General features: G+C 40.0%; 1 protein-coding gene across 1 annotated transcript in view; it reads right to left on the minus strand.

Moving 5' to 3' along the window:
• The window catches only part of UTP20 (UTP20 small subunit processome component), a 61,762-nt gene that overhangs the window by 47,225 nt on the left and 236 nt on the right, over nucleotides 1-14,301 (minus strand). Inside the window, 13 exon segments of the mRNA XM_033162906.1 lie at nucleotides 50-138; nucleotides 2,227-2,382; nucleotides 2,685-2,854; nucleotides 2,953-3,030; nucleotides 3,791-3,925; nucleotides 5,010-5,156; nucleotides 5,641-5,796; nucleotides 6,602-6,739; nucleotides 8,250-8,331; nucleotides 8,796-8,984; nucleotides 9,369-9,501; nucleotides 11,311-11,377; nucleotides 13,589-13,669. Of these exon segments, the coding sequence (XP_033018797.1) occupies nucleotides 50-138; nucleotides 2,227-2,382; nucleotides 2,685-2,854; nucleotides 2,953-3,030; nucleotides 3,791-3,925; nucleotides 5,010-5,156; nucleotides 5,641-5,796; nucleotides 6,602-6,739; nucleotides 8,250-8,331; nucleotides 8,796-8,984; nucleotides 9,369-9,501; nucleotides 11,311-11,377; nucleotides 13,589-13,669 (1,621 nt within the window).

Here is a 14,301-nt window from a genome sequence, read left to right on the forward strand (position 1 = left end):
GTTTTACCCACCATTGCAGAATAACGAGAAATTACTTTCAACAGCTCACCTTTGCAAGGCTGTCCTGTCTCAAGAGCAGTGAATAGATACTCAGCGTAACCTTTAACTTCTGGTAGGATTTTCTCTTTGACAAGCGGCCTGTTAGATACAGAGATACAAACTTAACACAGCTGCAGTGAAGTGTGTAAGATAAAACCTTGAAAAAGTTACATATCCTTAAGTACTAATTGAATAAAAGGAAAATGCTATGTGTGTTTACTTAGAAGCAAGTCTCAAGTCTCACTAACTTCAATGGAATTTACTTCCACATAAGTGGGTTTAGCTCCCCCACCCCACAAACACACCCAGTGTCTTGACTAACCAGGGCTAGACTGATTCAAGCATATGCAATCAAACTAGCCATGACACCATCCACACAATTAGCAACTGCATTATTTGCTTCTTTAATGTACCTTTTAGGCATGGGGTTTGCTATCTTGAAATGGGGTCGTGGGCTTTAATCATTTGCCCCCTTTCCATTGCAGTCCCAATCTAGATCATGGCAAATCTCCGCCCCGCCCCCCCCAATCCAAACCACAAGTGTCAGGGGCCCACTCTGGCTTGTGACTACAAGAGGGGGCAAAGGGTTAACACCTCCCATACTCACACAGCAGGATCCCAATCCAGATCAAGCCTCCTGAAATTTACTTTTTAAAAGGCAATTGTGTAATGGCTAATTGTGTGATGGCCATTTGATCTATTTCGGCCCTAACAATGGTCCCAAAAGCTACTGTAATTGCCAGCAGCTTCGGGTCATTGCTATGTAAACTTCAATTTCTATTTCAACTTGAGAAGGAACTTGCCCACCTTTATGAATGAGCTTGAAGTCAGGTTTCATTTATTTTAAAATATTTATACTGTACCTCGCCTTTGCATGTAAAAAAAAGTTTTTTAAAAAACCAAAGCGTAAATCACCAAGTCAAACAAAACAGCAGACCAAGAAACAAAAACAGTTGAAAAAACAGCAATAATTTAAGAGGTCTTTTCTAAACAGAGAAGTAGGCTGGCCCTACTGTTAAGTAGAATGCGGCAACTGCCTTGAAGTGGCAGGTGCTGAGGGGTGGAGAACAGTGACATTGGGAAACAGCATTTGCCAAGAGCAATGCCCACTGCACCTGAGGCAGGCTGTCTTGCTTGCAACATAGAAGGAAGGTCTGGCTGCCAGTACATTCTGATTTTTTTGTACATGGAACCCTTCACCTCAGGCAGCAAAACTTCTTGGGCCAACCCTGTAGCAAACTAAGGCAGAAGGCCAAAAAAGGATGGGAGCAAAACTGATCTCATGGACAGAGAATTTCAAAGCTTGGATGTGGCAATAACTGGGATTAATTAACTGACAACCTGGTTCTACAGCTTCAGTTGCTATAGCATTATCTTTCACCGTAAATTCCACCCATCTTCAAGTTATCCTACAATTCGTGAACTAAGATAAACATTTTCAGGACTATTCCAAGTGACATGGGGCACTCCTCCCCCTCCCCTCAAAAAACCCCCACAAAAAACCCTAGCCACAATACTTCCAAATAAAGCAACCCAAATAAAAAGTGGTTGTCATGGCAACAGAAACAACCACTACATAATTGCCCTTGAATACTAATGGGATATGGAAATACAAAACAAGTTTTCATTGTTGTTGCTTTTAACTGTACATCTTTGGATTTGAGAAGAGTTCATTTTGATTAATCCTTTACCACAGCTTAAAACTGGGCTGACCAGAAATACCACTTGAGTCAGCAATATATCAAAGGACAGCAGTGAATCAGCAAGTGGAATCAAGATGTGCCCCAAGATGGTTTGCAGTGTTGCAAAGGACGCAACTCTTGGGTCTTTTTCTTTCTTTCTTTTTTTGCTTTTGGCACAGTCACTTTATTCCAGTAAAAGGTTTTAGGATGTGTTACTGCTGTGCTACCAATTTTTTTTTCCTATCACAAAAAGGTGTTGAATCTTTAGAAGAAAGATGCAAAAGCGTTCTTTTCCAGGCCATTTGGGCTTTCCATAGAAGCAGGGTTTTATTTCTATATCCTCCCAACGTCACAGTAGACACCCCCAGCTCATTTGTTACGAGAACCTAACATACAGAAGAATAACTGCACTTGTTTGCTTTGAGAGAGACTTACAAATCAGTGACCCTACATGTGGTCTACTTTTATAGAAACAAGTTAGTAAGTAAGCGCCTCACATATTCACCTTATGTGAGGAAGCACCACAAGAGCTGCCCAGGGTTTTGAAAGATCAGCCATGTTTCTGTTTTCTGGTATCTGAATGCAAGACAGAATGTGATCCAAAACAGTCTTCTGTTCTTTCTCTTCGGTTCTTTTACTTCGCAACTGTCTTCTATTCAATCTAAAATTAAATCGATTGTATGCTGTTACAACAGATACGCAAGATTGCCTGCAGGGATAAGTAGTATGCAGCCTCCCAGGTGTTGCTGGACCACAACTCCTATCATCCCTGACTTACTAGGCCATCCGTGCTGGTTGAGGGAAATGGGAGATGTCCACACATTCCCTCGCCCTTGGTATTTAAAAGTAGCATAGTTTTATTAATCCAAAGTATGTTTCAATACTTAAGTGACCAGAATAGAACATTGCAACCTGCTCCTTTCCCACAGATACAGCTCAAAAGCAACTGCTCAAGTCACATACCCTTCCACAAAAACAAAGGGATACTTCTCAAAGGCCATCGAACCAACTGTGGGAGGTTCTGCTTTCTCTAGAATGAGTTTAGCCAGAACTGCTAAGGCCTCCTCCTGAACCAGAGCATCTTCTCCACAAATGCAGTGCTCAGCATACTCAAGGAGACTGGGAAGAAATTGCTGGAAAGGGAAGGAGACAAGACAAGGATCACACTAACTTCTGTCTGCCTTAAGATGCAGTTCTCGAGCTGCTGAAAAAGGGGTAAATGCTCACCTACCTTTTCAAATTGTTCCATTGGAAACATAACTTTAGAAAAATCCCATAGAGAACGCCTTTCAAATCCACCTCTGAAGATCTATTAAAAAGCACATGAACAGTAAATTGAAGTAAATAAAGACCTGGTTCCAGATTCATTGGGATTACTTTGGAGGACGATGGGAAATTCTGATTCCAAAAGATAATCTGCAAAATTCTGTTTGCTCCCAAAGGAAATTGAGACACAGAACTTACAAATTGGGGAACCACCTTATCTGTGGTGTCTTTCCCAGTATTTACTGCATTAGCGTACAGAAAAATAGTCACTGATCATGCAAAACTTGCAGACACGTACATCTCTTTAAATGCAGTTGTCAATGAACCCATGTCAATGAACCCGTGTGACAACATGAAACTGTACTCAGACATCTAACTCAGTAATACCTACTCCAACTAAAGGTCTCGGGTGGACCTCTTACACAGTCCTGCCACCAGAAGGGTCTGGGGAACTCTGCCACTTTGCTATGGGCTCTCCCCTACAAAACTCTCTCAAGACATGGACTCAGATTTTTATGGCAAATAGCTTCCAACTACTACTTTGATCCCAGCAGTTCAGCTGCTCAGTTGGGAGGAGGAGAAACTCTAGCATTTATGCCCAGCTGCACCTGCCTGTATTGGTTGCCGGAAGAAAAGAGATTTGTTCCTATTTCCAGAAGACTTATATGGGGAAAGTGAGCCTGTTTGCATATATTCACTCACAGAAAAGGGTAATGTATGAATCAAATCTTGCAGACCAGGTGCTCAAAAGTGGAATGTTCATAATACAGTATTCAACCGAGTCCAGCCAAATGTTTTGTTACCTTTTCAACAATTTCTTTGACCAATGAATCCGGCAATAAGACACTCTCATCAAGAAACAGAACAGAAATAACTTTAAGCAGAGTATCACGACAGGACACTGAGAGGTCAGGTGTTTCTATTAGTTTTGTTAATGTCTGTGAAATGAAAATATGAACAATTAAAAACACACTTAGAAATTCTGGCAAGAAGAAGTAGAATTCCTGTTTCTATCTGAAGTCATGAGTGCTAGAAGCTTTTTGTTGTTTGCTTAAATGAAATCTCTGACTTATAAGACTAGTCAAAAGTGACCTGTACAGTATCTGTTTTTTTTATGCATCCTGCCTATTTATTGAAGGTGACTCAAAGCTGCTAACAGGCAGTAAAAAAAAAAGCACACAGAATAAAACAAACATTCAAGCAGCACAAAAAATATAAGGAATGAGCTAGCAAAATTGTAGAATTAACCAAAGGTCTTTTCAAAAAGCTGGCCAGGTCTTCATTAGTTACCTAAAACAGTGGGGCCTAAGACCACAGTTTGGAGTCATGCCTATCCCTAAATCTTTCTGATAGCACATTCCTTTGCACTAAGGCATTTTTCCTTCTTGAATAATATATCTGACATAGCACAACAATATAGCAAAATAGTCAGTGTTGTTAAAAAAAAAAGTGAATCTAGATCAACAATGAATCCATCCGTTTATTAGTCATAGACCAACAGTTAATCTAGATCAGGGGTGGCCAACTCCCAAGAGACTGCGATCTACTCACAGAGTTAAGAACTGGCAGTGATCTATCCCCTTTTTGGGGGTTCAGGTCAAAGTTGTTCAGCATTTTTTAGGAAGGAGGAAGACCCCATTTTGGGGGGGGGGGTCGGGTCAAAGTTGTTGAGTTTTTTCAGGGAGGAGGTAAAATGTTGAGCTTTTTTAGGGGGGCACAGTTATTCAGCTTCTTTGGGGGTGATCTACCAGTGATCTACAGCAGACGTCCAGTAATCTACTGGTAGATCACGATCTACCTGTTGGACATGCCTGATCTAGATCAACAGAATTCTTAAGCTGCGAAAAATGACTAATAAATTTCACTCGTAGCTGCACCCTCTCTACCACTAGATCCAAACCCTTGAAATAACCTCAAAGACAAAGCTAAACAATGCTTCCTTGCTTTGCTTCCACCTTGATTCATATCCTCTCTCATGCCAGATGTACATGATCTGTTCTAGCAGAAGAAAGTTTTACTGACCTTACAAACTTCTTCAGGCTGAACAATTTTGGAGCCTTGTGCATATTCTGCTAAGATCAAATACACTTGCAATACCCTCTCAATCTGTTCAGAAGCTTCACAGCAGTTGTCCTTCGTTATCTTTTCTTGCAGTTCAAGTATTGATTTCTGTGTGGTGGATTTAAAAAAAAAAGGTTTTGCACCCAAAAGTCAGACGTTTCCATAGTTGTTGCTGCTGCTGCTTAGCTAGACAAAAGGTTCCTCAAAAAAAGTGCAATTCAGTGGTTTATAACCTTATTTCTCACCCCTTTACTCAGACCACGTGAATGGGACTTCATGAAGAATGGACATCTCAGACAATATAAAAGTTTTGCTTGTTATTCACAATTACAAGCAGCTTTTTTTAAGTGCCATTGAGAAATTTTATATATTAAGGACAGTGTTTTCCCACCCAATTCTACGGGCAACGTTGTTAAAATCAATCAGTGTACAACATCATTCATTTCACTGTTGACAACAGTGGTTCTGGATCCCTGCCAGCTCACCACATGACACTCACCACATGACTTTCCCATCTCCTGCCACATACTACTGTAATTCAAAGGAGGGTAGAGGGTAGAGCCCCTTTCTATTTTAATCAATTACAACTCACTTGCAAGCATCTGAAAAATACACTGAAATGTTCTTTATAGATGAATCCAGCAGCTGATTTTGCCATATGTTCGAAAGCTTCGCCAACCAAGTTCCAGGAGAGGGTCACTTCTGTTTCTGTAAGTGGCCCCAGCTTTTTCAGAATTAATGTTATAGCCTGGGGGGGGGGGGAATTACACGCATCTTTAATGTTTTAAAATAGTTCACATTAAAAATATTTTTTCACTCTAACCCTGATCATAAACTCATTTAATCCTCAATAAACGACTTTCAGCTTAAAGGAAGCTACTGCTGCTTCATGGCAATCTGATCCTTTATGCAAGATTAGCATTATACAGGGCGAGTCCTTAAAAGAGGCCCCGTGGATACAGAGTGCACATGTTCCACAGGGCCTCTTTTAAAAGACTCACCCTGTACAACTAGGAAAGTTTTCTATGCAAAATTATGCGCACACACACACACATATACATACTCATTTATTTGTATATATCACTTTTTCCAAGGATCTCAAGGTGGTGGTATACATGGTTCTCTTCACTTTATTTCACAACAACCTCATGAGGTCGGGTAAGCTGGGAGACAGTGAATGACCCAAGATCACCCAGTGAGCTTCATGGCTGAGTGGGGATTTAAAACCTGTTCTCCCTAGTGATAGAGTCCAACACTCTAACCATTACACCACATCCCATATATTATACACACACACACACTTTCTCCTTATGGAAACTGTGCCAAGTATTGACTGATTAAATAATTTTTTTAAAAGAAAAAAGAACTAGAGATATAATATCCTGAAAGTCTTCTTGAAATGTGTGAAACAGACTTGCTATTTGTCTGTTGGGGGAGGGGGGAATTTAGGGCAAACCAACCTAGACCAATCATCTATGGAAGCAAGTTAAAAATTCACTAGCGAATCAGGCACTTTATAATTTTCCATTTGCTTCATGCACTGGATTGATTACCGTTTCAGCACAGGAATGGAACATGTTCCTAACGCCTTTGCACGTCTCAAAAATCAGCTGTCCGACACCTTCTACTTTTTCTGGATGCATTTCCAAGTCATGGAACATTACGTTTAAGAGAGCATTTTGGTCTGAAACCTAGGGAACAAAATTACAGTTTGCACCCCTTTTATTTTAATTCATACATACTACCTAGAACAGCTAATTAAAATTCCTGCCATTACTCTTACCTATTACACTCCCAGCTTTATATTGGTGCTACAATGTATATAAACTAAATGGGAAAAGTAGATTTCAAGCACCGTAGCATGTATTAATTACATACTTTTACCTGTCCTTCTTCTCGGGAACTGGGGAGTGTCTTCTGATGTTACATTGATCAAGCAGGTCAGGCCAAGAGGCAAGGCTGTTATCCCCACAATAAAATTGATGCCGAGAAGAAGAGTTAATTGGACACCCAGCCCACATGGGCACTTCTTTTTACATTGAGCTGTCCATGTTTTGCAGACTGATGGCTACTGTGCTGTGGAAACCACCAGTTCCCCAGCAGGGTTGCTATCAGTTCAAACATGCAGACAAGCCTTTTACCCATGAGCAGCTAGTAATGCAAGCCAAGAGCAAAACATGGTTCATCTCCTCAGTGGCAACCATATTTCCAGGAAAAAATATAAACCAGTGAAGTGCCTAAAACCATTAAATGACTAGCCTTAAAGGTCCAGCTTAAATAGCATCCTAACAACAATAAGTAAAGAATCAATAAGTCAAAGAGAAAACATGAAGGTGATAGGTGCAAGAGGATTTGTTTACAAACTGGTCATCAGATTTCCCAATACATTTCAAACATTTGTGTTCTTCAGGGGAAGTGGTTCAGCATTTGACCAGTAAACTAATGACAGAAAAGTTACTCCAAGTTTTGCTTTTTCTTATTATTCTGCTATGTGGTATAGTTGGAAATTGCACCAGTTACTAAGAACACTACAGTTACAGTCACTGTTCTACAACAACAAGCAGAAAAATCCAACCTACCTAGTGCCATGTTTAATACATGGCACCTCCATTAAAAAAAAGAGCTGCTACTAGTTAAAGGTAACAATGCTGGCTAGATGGTCTCACTCATTGGCTTTATTTGCATGTCACAATAAACTATAGCTAATGGGTTACCATGACTGCACCTTTCTGGTCTGTTTGTTTCCTCTCTTGGTCTAACTAGCATGGAGGAGTCAAATGGCTTAGTATTTTGTCAAACCAGGAATCATGGTTTGTTTCATTCCTAAAAAAAAAACACCCCACAATCAGTAGCAAAGGTTTGTTATTGACTCACTGGTTTTGCAAACCACAATCTCTGGTTTGGATGCAATGCTGAGTGAGGGATCATGGTTTGTTGTTTCCACTAAGGTAGAACACAGCCCAGAAAGGCACACCCACAATAAATCATTGCCTATGGTTTACACTGAAATACAAAGTGGGCCACTATAAAGCAGTTTCATAGGTACACTGAACTAAATGGATGATAGTCATTTCCTTCAAACTAGAGGTGCCTAGTAACACTTTGTATTTTGTTAAATGTTAAAGCTGCAGTATTAAACTTGATTTGAACAGAAGGCACTTCTCTTTTACACTCTCCTGCCCCCGCCCCAACATCACTTACCTTCCTCATCAAGAAGGTGAAGCTTTCTGCTGCAAAATTTCTGATGTGCTGTTTCTGGTGAGCCAACAAGGTGCTGTACAATCTGCAAGTACAACATTCAAAAATACAAATATAAAAATAAAAACATGCAGGATCAATTCATTTCTCTAGCAATGCTTCCTGGAATCCATCATCGGACACAAAGCAAATTTATTAACACATATTTTATACTGATTTAATCGTGGCCATAGCTCAGTAGTAGAACATGTATACAGAGCCTTGCAGACAAACCAATAGTAAACATAATAGGCATTCTTGCTTCCCTTACCACACTGCCCAATGAACATATCATTTTCTTCTCAGTAAATTTAGAAGAGGGAAAGAAATATGCTGCCGTTGTGTGCACACAGAATCAGGGCCACACTGGTTATAAGAATCAGTGCTGAAAGGGACCAAAAGCCCTTCTAGTCTAACTCAAATAAAGAAGAGTGCAAATGATGCAGAATAAGACTCGTGTACTGGCCATGTTATTGTTGTTGTTGTTGTTGTTGTTATTTTTAAGCTTACCCATAAATATTGGACATGTCCTTCACCATCAGCCTCCATAAATATTTGTAAAGGTAAGAAAGACAGGTGAAAGTCCATTCCAGCAGCTCCGTGTCCTGGGTATCCAACAATTTTGTAATGGACAGAAAAAAGTCTTGAAAATGAGGATAGAAATCTGTCTGGAGATCGCGAGCCAGCTGCACCACTAAGCTGTATTGAGATACATAAAGCAGGAAAATGTCAGTGGTGCCACATTATAATTCGAACACACACATCCCACGATGATTTCAAATAACTCTGGGGGAAATCTCACTGTCCCGTGGTCTGCTCACAAGTGAATGTATTTGTATATTGTATGGCCCAGTGTACTCCTGAAGTTCACCACAGCTAACATAACCTCATTACAGTCCTGTGTGATGAGCATAGCTAGTATCATTCCCATTCTGGAAAAGAGAGCCTAGGACTGAAAAACAGTTAACTGCCCAAAGATACCCAATGGACTAAAAAATAAATAAAAATGCACCGTTGGCCCTCCCCCCCCCCCATGAACAGAAACTAAGAAGGTATATTTTAGATATTGCAGCAGGTACTTACTCCAAAAGAGGTTGAAAAGCAAGACTGTCTTTCACTTGCAGGTGGGTTTTCAAGCTCTGCACAATGTCATTCTGATAGTACACCAGCTGGTTGAAAGACTGGCATTTGTTGACTACCTGCTTGTAGAATGTCACTGTGTGTAAAAAAAAGAAAAAAAAAAACCTTAATGGTTTGTTTCATGGAGTTTCAGGAACACTAATCTACTGAGTTCAGCAGGACTCAGTTGATTAGTGCAGTGTTTTTCAACCTTTTTTGGGCAAAGGCACACTTGTTTCATGAAAAAAATCACGAGGCACACCACCATTAGAAAATGTTAAAAAAAATTAACTCTGTGCCTATATTGACTATATATAAAGTAATTTTTCAATTTTTCCCACGGCACACCAGGCAACATCTCGCGGCACACTAGTGTGCTGCGGAACAGTGGTTGAAAAACACTGGATTAGTGTATACAGGATTGCATCAGCATCAGGCCATAGAAAGAATAGCCAGCATGCATTACCTGTACTTTCCAGCTCTTGCACATATTACATTGCTCCTAGCTTTAAAGGCTCAAAGCCAGCAGGTGTACAACCATGGAGTACAATCCCAGCATGCAAGACCCGTAATGCATAATGGGGACACCCCCTCACAGCTCCTAGCATGGCTCACTTGCGTGACAACAGCCTATTCAAACACAGGCTCAAAGGTTAGACCTTTCTGGGAAAGAAGGAACTGACTGTGCATGAAGCTTTAAAAGTGACTTGTCAGGTCAAATGATTTCTGTGCCAATTTCTCTCTCCATCTCTGTCTCTCATACACACATACCGGTACATACACTCCAATTATTGTGAGCAAACAAGGGATTAACTGTGGCAAAGCTTTTGGATGGAAGGTATGACTGGAAAATACTTGTTCCACAAGGAAGAAAACAAAAATATCTATTTTGGAAACAAGAAACTGTTGCAGAAATTTTATGAAAGCTTTATAAAAGTGAAGAATAGGAACACCGTTAGCTGCTTTCTGCCCCTTCCTCTCTCATTACTGGAAAATGCAAAGCCACAACTGCAGATAGAGTGGAACGACTATAGATAGCCCTGTTCATCGAGATCTAGAACCCAATGCTGGATTTGGGGTGAATTTGCATGGCCATCCAACAGGTATGTGCCACTGTGACAGAAGAAGGAAGAAGAGGAGAGAGAGAGAGAAACATATGGAACCCTTTTTATTGTGCATAATGGTTTATGCTTACAATGCTAAATAGGTGATCATCCTATTTGTGTATGCAAACATTTTGGGACTGTCAAACAGCTTCAATTCCATTCTGTGCATATCCTGTGATCTCCCACTGAAATCCTGTAATTTTCCCTAACACAAACATTTCACGGAGGGGGTCTCACTTTTGCTGCACTGTCAGGTACACAGCATTGCACTAGTGTTGTGGGTACAGCACTGGCCAAAAGAACTTTAGCACACCATTGCCAAGCCTGACCCAATCTCTCTTCTCCAGCTAATGCTGTACCATTAATTGTAGTGTAGTGTAGTGTAGTGTAGTGTAGTGTAGTGTAGAAGGGCTAGCCTATGCTGGTATAATGCCCCCATATCATCCCACGTGGACCACAGGTCATGATACTGCACTGAAGCACCACTGATGGGATTGGGCTACTGAAGAACTTGTGCTGCTTATATCAAGGTTAAGTTAAACGGCAGGAAACATCAACAAAACATCCTGCCACCTCTAATCTAGCACTGAAAATTGCACAAAAATCAGCACAGGAAAAGCACAGGATATTCATCTGATGCACTCCATGTTCAAAATGTATACATATCACTAACTGTATATTAACTGATAGATTGTGTGCAAAACCTTACTCCCTACATACATTTCCAACAAAACAGCAACACTTTTATACAACACACAATGAGAAGTATTAATACAAAATATTTTGGGGAAAAGATATACCAAAATGGCGAGTAAGGTTCAGCTCCCTCCATTTCTCGAGTCCTTCATGAAAATAAGTTTCAACCTCCTAGCAAAAACAAGAATGTATATTAGTTAATATATATTCCTATGGAGCAATTCAGGCTTGATTACTGAAGGAATGCTTAAGTAAAAAAGCCTTCGTAGGGTGGTGCAATACAGTATTTATGAGGTATGAAGCACAACTGAGTTATTCCATTTTTCATTTAAACAGTTACACAAGTGTTTGCAAAACTGGAGCTGTTACCTAGAAATGATTATAACATATGAAAATAACTGAAATTGTGAAAAGCATGCCAATTCTTATACAGCTGGTAATCACATATTACAATCAGATGGCCATGATCCAACAACAGTGGAGCTGGAGGGAGGGGCTATACAGACAAGATGACTTTCTCTGAATTAGAACTGATGTGTGCAAATAACAACTCAATATATAAATTCAGCACCCCAAATGGACAAACAGACCTGTCTTAAGACTACACCACTTGAAGTTGCAAATGGACGATCCTATGTTGGAGGATATATTTGAATGTTCAACTTACTTGACCTATAATACCTAGTTGCAATCTTCAGAACCACCCTGCAAGGTAAATTGGTATTAATGTCCCATTTCAGGTGATGGAATGGGGTAAGGTGGAGAGACAGCATCTTATCTCAGGCCACCTAGTGATTTGATGGTAGAGGCAAGATTCTAATCAGGGCTATCCTGAGTCACAGCTGAGTCTCTCAGTCTCTATACTAAATGCACAATCTCACATGCAGAAAGGCAGCATGTCAAGGTTCTCTGTTCTTTGTATCAACTTGTGCCTAATTTAAGCACACATTCATATTTATCATTACACACTGCAAGCAGTCCAAATAATGTGAACAAAGAAAATGAAGTATGCGTTGAAGTTTTCCCCATATTTTGAATCATTCTTTTCACACCTCCAGAAACAAAACTTGTTTGAAAATAAAAGTAACTCTGACTTACATATACAGATTAAAAGCTATTTATTATTTTCCTACTACACAGGACTCTAGGTAAATTCACATACTATTGCTGATCTGTTTCAGCAACTGGGTTGCCTGGCTGCCACCAATACAAAAAAAAAATGGCTTATGGACAAGACAAGAGCAACATACAATGGACTGTATCCAACAAAGTCATCCCATTTGCACAAGGACTGAAATGCACAATTGAACTTTTCCTCCCTCTCCTCTTCCTGTGCCCCTCACCCAAATCTGCACACAGGAGGAAGAGAGGGGAAACTCCATTGTGTAAGCATGACCAGAACAACTTCACTGGATACAACCCAACAAGCTTGACCTTGCTCCCATGACTCTCAATACACTAAGAGAGTGGTTAGCAAATACAAAGACAGAACATTTATTGTTGGTTTTGAAAGGAAAAATATTTACTATAGCACTTGTAGAGCAACAGCCTAACCTCAAAGGGCTGGTCTTGCTAGAAATGTTGACAAAACCAAAGGTCATTATTAATATTATTTTATTATATATTTCATAATTCCTAACTCCCAGTAGACTGGCCACAAAGCTGCTCAAAACCCACAAACATGACAGAACAGCAAGAGAAAGGAAGCTGATCCCCATATAACACATTTGTGTTGCATTAACTGCAGCCCAACTACCAGCAGCGGGAGGGAGAGTCTGCATGCAATGTACTGTTTCAGACTAAGATGTGGCATGATGGTATACAATATTTCTTTTTGTAATAGTTCCCCACCTGTACAATGAAAATAACTGTTATTCCCTATAAGGGATTTCTAGAGCAATCATATAGCTTTTGTCAGGGCCTAACAAACTGATATAGTGGAGATATTTAAGCCAGAACTCAGCTGTGGCAGTCCTTGTATTGATTTCTACAAGTTCAGACATAACCAGTGATGGTAATTGTAAACACAACACATCAGGCACCTATTCTATCAATGACTGCCTGTTTCAGTTCCAAGTATGCTGCTCCCAGCAGGAAGCTCTCTCTTTTTTTTTTAAAGGGTCACAACTTTATTGAATTCAAAGGATCTGTAGTAAATTAGCACTGCAGCTAATAAATTTGTCACCCCAGTGCAGGTAACTAGATAAAAGGGATGTGAGGGTGTACAATGTCTACCACCCTCTTCATCCCATGCCAGGTGACCCTACTGTGGCTCAGAACTAGGCAGCATCCTGTAACTGAGCTCCCAGCACCTCAACACCCACATCAAACACTGAATAAGATGACACCTAGACAGATGAAAAACAACTACATTAATCTTACCTCAGCATAACTCCCTGTTCTGTCAATACGATGAATAATGTCAATATTTACATTGCTTAAGCGTTCCGAGAAGGTAAGAAACTGAAAAAAGTAATAAACAAACAGGAGTTACTTGGGTTCCCCCCCCCCCATTATCTTTGAGACATCAGGCTCACAAGAAGTTGCCAAAGAGTAAGATTTTATATGGCTGTCCTTTCTAATAATATTTCATACATAATGACATGGTACAGCCCATAGAATTCAATGAAATCAGACTCAAATGGGACTGACAACTTATTTGAAATCAGAAAATGTAGTCTAATCTTCTGTACTGTTGCATGATCTTCCATATTCATAGTTAAGAATTATCTGCAATTTACAGTGTGCTAGAAGCACAAGAGACACACCACAAATAAGTTGAAAAACTTGCAGCGCTTCACAAAACTACATAGTAGAACAAGATAAGGTTTCAGAGCCAAGCAGAATACTTTAAGAACAGGGATAGTTTTCCTGCTGTTTTGTTAGCAGATGAGTGGCAAATGCTACACACAGTTACTATTTTGGACTGCCCTGGGCATAAGCAGTAGGGAGGTTTTTTGTGTGGTGCTGTTTTGTTTGCTTGCAGTAACTACAGATTTCCAAAACTTGTACAGGAAAGCAAAAAAGTTGCGCTGCTCTCCAACTTCTTTTGCTTTTGTACCACTCTGCTTCAATTGTTTTTTAAAGTGATATGT

The sequence above is a fragment of the Lacerta agilis genome, chromosome 10 (genome assembly GCF_009819535.1).
Source record: "Lacerta agilis isolate rLacAgi1 chromosome 10, rLacAgi1.pri, whole genome shotgun sequence".
Classification (NCBI taxonomy): domain Eukaryota; kingdom Metazoa; phylum Chordata; class Lepidosauria; order Squamata; family Lacertidae; genus Lacerta; species Lacerta agilis.